Source organism: Mus pahari, chromosome 9 (genome assembly GCF_900095145.1).
Source record: "Mus pahari chromosome 9, PAHARI_EIJ_v1.1, whole genome shotgun sequence".
NCBI classification, from domain to species: Eukaryota; Metazoa; Chordata; class Mammalia; order Rodentia; family Muridae; genus Mus; species Mus pahari.
The window spans coordinates 58,851,775-58,859,969 of record NC_034598.1 but is presented as its reverse complement, the minus strand read 5'-3'; the positions used below and the strand labels follow the sequence as shown (position 1 = coordinate 58,859,969).

General features: G+C 47.1%; 1 protein-coding gene across 1 annotated transcript in view; it reads left to right on the top strand.

The window, feature by feature from the left end:
- The window catches only part of Cpm (carboxypeptidase M), a 58,934-nt gene extending 52,295 nt beyond the window's left edge, over positions 1–6,639 (top strand). The window contains exons 8-9 of the mRNA XM_021205378.1: positions 996–1,144; positions 4,627–6,639. Coding sequence (XP_021061037.1) covers positions 996–1,144; positions 4,627–4,869 — 392 coding nt within the window. The 3' untranslated portion in view covers positions 4,870–6,639. The remainder of the gene's footprint in view (positions 1–995; positions 1,145–4,626) is intronic.
- The last annotated feature ends 1,556 nt before the right edge of the window (positions 6,640–8,195 follow it).

The following is an 8,195-nucleotide window of genomic DNA, read 5'->3' as shown; positions in this document are numbered from 1 at the left end:
AGGAGGAGGAGAAGAAGAAGAAGAAGAAGAAGAAGAAGAAGAAGAAGAAGAAGAAGAAGAAGAAGAAGAAGAAGAAGAAGAAGAAGAAAGTTATTTTAGTCAGAAGAAGAAAGTTATTTTAGTCACCCAAAGCCTTATTCTTCACATTTGCAATCGTTTATTTTGTTTTGCAGTCTTGGGGACTGAACCCAGGGCCATGTATATCATGCTTAAATGCTACAGTAATTCTACCCCTTAGTGCCACCTCCGCCCTATGAAACTCTGATAACACTGTCATCTTGTAGGGTTGATGTAAGGATTCATTGAGAACACACACCCACAGCCCTCAGTATACAGACTGGAACATATTAATTGCTCAATAAACATTGGCTGCTTTTGCTAGTAATGAGGCGCGTAACACTGTTATTATAATTTTGCTTCCCACTTAGCTTGTCTAGTGTGAAGACAATCCTTTGAAACCCTTATATATTGACAACTGTCTTGTAAGCTAATCATTTTTGTTCAGGTGTCTAAGGAATTCATCATCATCCTGTGTCAGTAGTTTGATGTTCAAATAAACAACCTGGAAGTAACAGGAATGGATTATTGTCATTTCTGAGCTTCCATTTTGATAAAATACGCTATACACTGAATAGCCTATAACCAGCAATTTTAGCTATAAATCAGGCTTGTAGCTCAACTGTGATCTACAGGCATTAAAATGACCCTCCTTTCATGAGCACTGTTAAGACAGATAATACTAAGGGTGTGTTTCTTAAATCCATGAAGGAAATGTCTTTCATGTGCTATAAAACATGTTATTTACTTTAAATCTTGTAAATTGTATTATTATTGTGCCAGGACACATGGGGAGGTCGGGGGACAGCCTTTTAAGAAGTCTCTTCGCTCCTTCCACTGTGGACTCTTAAGGATCAAACCTAGGTCCTCAGGCTTCCAGAACTCTCTCACTGACTCGAAATATGGCCTGTATATTTCATTTTCTTTTTGCCTTGCAGGTGTAAAGGGTCAAGTGTTTGATCAGAGTGGAACTCCATTACCGAATGTCATTGTGGAAGTCCAAGACAGAAAGCACATCTGCCCGTTTAGGACCAACAAGCTTGGAGAATACTATCTGCTGCTGCTGCCCGGGTCCTACGTGATCAATGTAAGTGAGCAAGGCCTGGTATTTTATAGAATGTACGGTGCCCACCTGGGGTGGCCAACGCTAAGTGAGAGATCTAACCGTCAGGACGGCCATGCGGAAGGCAAGGTTAACATCAGACCTGCAATAGGAGAGGAGTGGAAGACAGAAACAAAGCAATGGGGGGGGGGGAGAATCACATATAGCCTCGCAGTGGTGGTGTTGCGCCAGGGAAATGTTAGTGATCCCCCAAAACACACAGAGGAACCAATCTGATGCAACTCCCAGCAGGGTCTTTATTCTATTTGAGCTAGCTCAGCCCCGCCCCCCGCCCAACGCACCACCATCACGCAGGACAGTTTTGGTGGGGGGGGGGAGCCCCAAATGTCTATGGGGCAAGGCTTTATAGTAAGCAGCAAGCAGGGAGTTCATGTGCAAGCATCTCATTGGAGAGCTGCTGCAGCCTTTAACATGATTGGCTGGTGCTGGAGTCTATCATAAACTTCACTTCTGCTCCCCTCAGCATTGGTGGTCGTTAGGCAAGGGGTGGGCTGGTAACCTGGGGTGCAGGTTTGTTGGGGACACCTGGAGACACTGGTCCTGTTGAGGGTGTAACCTGGAAGCTCTGCTCTTGTTGGGGATTAGCCTAGAGACTAGAGCTAGGCTCAGGTTCTGTTGGGGGGCAACTTGGAAACTGAGGCTAGGTACCAGCCTGTTAGTTTGCCTGAGTTCAAACTGAGGTCAGGTGCTCTAAAATGGAGTCTGAATTTCAAAGCTTTGGCATCTCAGTGGCGTGTGCCTTTGATCCCAACACTCAGGAGGTGGAGGCAGATAGATCTGAGTTCAAGGCCAGCCTGGTCTACAGAACAAGTTCTAGGACAGCCAGGGCTACACAGAGCAACCCTGTCTCCGGAGGAAAGTCATGTGTTTTCCTAACCAAGTACCTACCATGTTTTTCAATTATGTATGCGTCTGTGGGCTATAGCACACTTGCGGAAGTCGGTAGACAGCTTTGGGGGCAGTCTGCTCCTTCCAGCATACATTCCAGAGACTGAATCATGCCGGGCACTTGCACCCCAGCTAACACACACGGGTAACCTAATCAGCCAGACCAGGAGGAAGCCAACGTAGTCAAGGTGCCTTACATGTAGTCCTGCCAGAGAAGTCACAGCAGCTAAGCAGACACCACATGGTAGGAGCGAATGAGGGAGAACTAGGAAGATGCACAAAGGTGTGACTGGAAATGACCCCAGAGGAAAGAGGGAAGCGCCCAGCAACTTCAGCCCTGGCACCCAGGCCTGCCTGTGAACTGAGGACGGTGGGGAGGTGCCAGCAAGCACCAGTGTGACAGGGGACCATGAATGAGGAATCCCAAGCTTTAAATCCAATCCAGAGAGCTCCTCTGAAAGTGGCTTTTCTTTGTCATTTTCCTTGCCCTTCCATAGCCACTACCCATCACCGACTTGGCATAGGAGCTGCTAGCCAACTTGGTCCAGAGCACATTTCACTGAAGAGAAGACAGACCCCTCCCCCCCCCAGTCCAGTAGCTACCATGCCACAAGCCCAGCTGCTGTCTCAGTCTGTCCCCACGAGATCTAGAGAAGTCCCTGCCAACCACAGCATTGGCACTGTAGTGATCCAGTTCCTCAGTCCACAGCCTCAGCACACCTGTCAATCGGGAGCTTAGACAGGTGGTGCCAGCCGGGTCCCCTAGCTCCAGGAACAGAGCTGCCAGGTGGCTTCAGACCTACCTACCATTCACTCCTCCCAGCCACAGCGGCAGATGCAGAAGAAGGTTTCAGCTTCTCCTAGGTATGAAGTGTGTGTGTGTGTGTGTGTGTGTGTGCTTGAAAACAAGGGACACACTTCAAGGCATTTATGTAAAGCGATGGCTTTTTTAAAGATAGAGCCCCAAAGGCACAAAAATTTAGACAAAGAAAAACGAACCAGGAAGCATGGCAAAGAGGCCAGGAGCAGATTGTCCCTGGATCTTCAGAACTGAGAGAAAAGATCTGCAAATGACTTCTCCGTTAAGAGATGAGTTTCTAGACTATATAAAGCGCTCAGAAGGAAGCCCTTAATGCCAGCACTGCCCAGAGGCAGGTGGATCCAGTGAGTTTGAGGTCAACCTGGTCTACATAGCGACTTCTAGGCCAGTGAGGGCCTCAAAACACAAAGCAATTGCAACCTACCTGGAGATTCACAAGAACAAAACTAGTTTTTAAAGCAATGGAAAGTTTTAAAAGAAAGCGGTAGAGGGGCTCTGAAGGTAGGGGTTGAAGTTCTGGAACCCACAGGACAGCTCACAACCGACCACCCACCACGACTCCAGTTCTAGGAAATCTGCTGCCCTCTTCTGGCCTCTGTAAGCACTGCATGCAAGTGGTAGACACTGCAGGCAAAAAAAAAAAAAAAAAAAAAAAAAAAAAAAAAAAAAAAAAAAAAAAAAAACCGCTCCCGTGCAAGGTTTTGGGTTTTCTTTTCTTTTGTTTTGTTTTTAAAAAGGAGGGGCGGGGAGTGAAGTAGAGTTATACACTTTAGGTCCGTGGCAAGGAGAATAGGATAAGTTGGAAAAAGAATCTACTTACACTCTTGATGTCCAATAAAGATACTCTAGGCTTGGTCCAAAGGGTCACTTTACCCCCGGCACACTGAAAATGACTGTGGCAGAATCAGTCGCGGCTTCCTCCATTTAGTCTTTTCCTTCACCAGATGCTGAACCCCTCTCTGTTCTTTCCCCCCTCTTTGGTTTTTTGAGACATGGCTTCTCTGTGTAGCCTTGGCTGTCCTGGAACTCACCTTGTAGACCAGGCTGGCCTCGAACTCAGAAATCTGCCTGCCTCTGCCTCCCAAGTGCTGGGATTAAAGGAGTGAGCCACCACTGCCCAGCCCCCTCTCTGTTCTTACTTCATTTTGTAATTCTTTATCATTATTATTATTATTATTATTTTCTTTATTTATATTTCAAATGCTATCCCGAAAGTTCCCTATACCCCACCCCTGCCCCTGCTCCCCTACCCACCCACTCCCACTACTTGGCCCTGGCCTTCCCCTGTGCTGGGTCATATAAAGTTTNCAAGACCAAGGGGCCTCTCTTCCCAATGATGGCNNATTAGGCCATCTTCNGCTACATATNCAGCTAGAGACNCGAGCTCAGGGGGTACTGGTTAGTTCATATTGTTGTTGCACCTACAGGGTTGCAGACCCATTCAGCTCCTTGGGTACTTTCTCTAGCTCCTCCATTGGGGGCCCTGTGTTCCATCCAATAGCTGACTGTGAGCATCCACTTCTGTGTTTGCCAGGCACTAGCATAGCCTCAGCATTTGCACCTAAGGTCTATCTGCATCAAGAGACACTGGCAACTTTCTGGGCGCTAGCCCCGGAGGCGTGGACTGCTCTCAAGCCACAGCCACGTGTGCACCGCTTGAAGGCTGCGCCCTAGGGGTGGAGATCTGTCGTGACTCCCACACCCATCTGAAATCACTCAAATAACTGTTTCTTCTCAGGTTACAGTCCCTGGACACGACTCCTACCTCACGAAGCTTACTATTCCAGGGAAATCCCAGCCCTTCAGTGCTCTTAAAAAGGATTTTCACCTCCCACTGCAATGGCAGCCAGATTCCATCTCCACATCCAATCCTTCATGCCCGATGATTCCCCTGTACAAATTCATGCCAAGCCACTCGGCTGCCACAAAGCCGAGTCTGTGCGTGTTTTTCATGACTCTTTTGTACATGTTTTTGAAATAAAGCAAAATGTGAAACTCGACCCCCTGGAATCAGGGATTGGCTACTCCAGGTTATGGCAACTCTCCCTCCTGTGGGACTGCGATGGGACAGACTCCACTGTTTTCCTTAAGAAGAAAACCGGATGTTTTCAAACCTGGCCTAGAGCAACCCGTAACGACCAAATCGATCCTCAGTCGGATAAAATGGAGGTCACTGCCGAGCTCATACTGCCCATGTAAACACCACCCCGAAGGAGTCCCAAACACTTGTAAGAAAGTTCAGAAGCAAAGCAGACATCCCTACAAGAAAAACAATTTGTCTACGGAGAGCCACGTGGATCGAAGCCACAAGGACGGACACTTTCCGATCACTTGCTGTGTTACGCCCTTTCGTGTTATTTGTAGAGAGCTGATAACTGTCTATAAGTGGTTCTCTCCCCAAAGGAAGAAATTTCTAGATAACGAGATTTACGCTTGCCAATGGTCTAAGGCCAAATGAGAGAAAACTGGCAAACATGTCTGACGTGGCTACAGATGCAGTGGCCTCTGTCACCTGTGCCTTTGCCCTTGTTCCCCTGCACCTGATTCCACAGTTCTACGAAGGTGGCCCTTCCTGTCTAACCCCCAGTCTCTTGACTGAGCCTCAGATGCTCACCCGACACACCCACCTGAATTCGATGCCAATGAACTTCGGTTCATCCGGTTGACTGCTGAGACGCCATGCAAGGCTGTTCGATTCCCAAATCCAGTCACCGGAAGCTGCTGTATTGATCCCTGACAGCCTCTCCAGGCCAGTTAACGCCCCTCGCCGCTGACCCAGCTGCTGCTCGTGAGTATCTTCGCCATGTCCATCTTCCACACAGCAGCTGGGGAGTTGGGCTGCCCAAAGCTCTCCCGCTCCCGAAACACAACACAGTGCTCTCGATCCCAGGTCTGGATGGCATTCTGGTTGTGTCACGCCTTGTTTCCATCTAGGTGAAACTCCATTCCATGGGGGAGTTAAGAGCACTCACTGCTCTTCCAGAGGTCCTGAGGTCAATTCCCAGCAACCACATGGTGATGGCTCACAACCATCTGTAATGGGATCCGAGGCCACCTTCTGGTGTGTGTGAAGACAGCGACCGTGTAGTCATACACATAAAATAAATAAATGTTTAAAAGGAAGGATTCCAATCATCGTCTCATGGGGAAGCCCATGGAGTTCCAGGTGGTCGGGTTGAAGGCCGATCCTTCAGAGAAGCTGCTTTTGACTAGTGACTTTACAGCATCGTGCTGTGGGACTGCTCCGTACTGGCCTTCTCTAGTATGCCATGAGCTCTCTAAGACCAGGATCTACTTGAGAAATATTTTTCTCAGAGTCTAGCAAAAAAACAGGAAATACATGGATAGGGAAGTGTTTCGGCAACCCGCTACAGACCTTTCCAGAACTCTGAGGATTTGAGCAGTTTTGTGAAAATACGTTTTATGTTTGGCAACATTCAGCTTACTAGTATACACACACACACTTCACGTGTGCGTCAAAGAACAAAATCCAAAGATCAGTGCAGATGGGCGAGCTGTGAGGCTGGAGGGAAAGGCATTTGCTAGCTGTTAAACAGCATCTGCCTTTTAGACCAGAAAACAAATTCTTATAGTTCGAAGTAGAAGTGTCCCCTGTGAAAGTAACTGTATTCAAACATTAGGAGAAGAGAAAGCTGGCGCACACCTTTAATCCCAACACTCAGGAGGCAGAGGCGGGCGAATGTCTTAGTAAACACAGCCAGACCATGTCTCAAAAGTAAATAAATTAAAATAAAATTTTTTAAAAAAGGATAAATATCAAACAGGAAAATCAACAGTAACTCCGAGGTGTGGGCTTCTGGGTGCCACGCATTTTCCACAGGAAGTGAGAACATGCGGGGTTTGACAGGCGATGAAAACTTGAGACTCTAAAGAGATACGTGGGCACCCTGGTGCCCTTTCTTGGTGCCAAACCTAGTCTAGTCTATATTTTAATATCAATAGTATGCATAGCTTTTTAACCACTTCTAAATTTGGAAATAGCACCAGTATCTTGATCACTTTATTTAAATAAGCATTAACTTATATCCCGGAAAGCATGTATTCATAGTTCAGAAAGGGATCTGGGTATATTACATTTGAAGTATGTAAGACGAAGACAAAGCCAGGTGTGGTGGTAAGCTATTATCCCAGCTCTTGGGAGGCTGAGGCAAGATCGACACAGTTCAAGGCTAGCCTGAACTACAAGGGAGACCCATCTTAGAAAAACAAAACCAATAAAATATGTAAGAGCGAACTTGGTTTGCCATCAGCTGGGTGTTCGGAGTTCTGACTGCCTCTTCCCTAAGATTCCGTGAAAGGAAATGAGCTGTTCGCTGAGTTGCTCATGGGCCTAACAGGAAACTTGTGACTGAAATAACTTGCAAGTGCCCCTGTCTTACCAGAGACCGTCCCGGGCTTTGCACACGGCCATTGAGCCACGGCTACGTCTTTATTTTGTTACTTTTTGTTCAGACACAGCCTCTCGCTAAGTTGTGTAGGCTGGACTTAGAACTCATCGTAAGCCAAACTGACTTTGGATCTGCCTGCCGTAGACACTGGAGTAGCTACTACAGGCCTGGTCCGCTGTGTCCATATTCAGATAACATTACTTAAAGCAGAAAGCTATATTGAAACCCAGTGTAAAATCACTTAAACAGGGTGAGGGGGGTAGCTAGTGACAGTGTGCTTAGCATATGCAAAGGCTTAGGTCTAATCTCCATTAACTACCCCCAAGACAAAACATGACCAGGAAATTATTCTGTTGTCCTTTGCCAGGTAGAGAAAGCAGAAGGGACACTTAGGTCACTAACTCTTTTGAAGGCAGTACACCTTACTACAGGTGACCTGAAAACGGAGATGCTGGTTACCAAAAAACACGTCCACAAAGTGCCTCATTTACATGTGTGCCCATTTTTGAATTGAGATGGTAAAATCCTAGCACTGAGGAGGCAGAAGCAGGTGGATCTCCATGAGTTCAAGGCCAGTCTTTTCTACAGAGTTCCAGGACGGCCAGGGCTACGCAGAAAAGCCTTGTTTCAAACAAGCACAAATAACCCAGGTTTTCTCAGACTCTGCCTGTATTAAAATGGTGTTAGCATCAGATCTGCTTTCCAATGTATGAGCTGAAGCTGGGTTGAGACGTATCTGTTTCTAGGAAAGGTGTACAAATCCGTATAGCACACTTACTTTCCTACTGCAACAGGAGTTTCACTCTCATTCTATGAGGGGGCATCTAGTGGAGGTTTGTGAGCTCAATTCTGCTTCCTGGTGACCTCAGGTACGGGAGAGACGGATGCTGGATTAGGT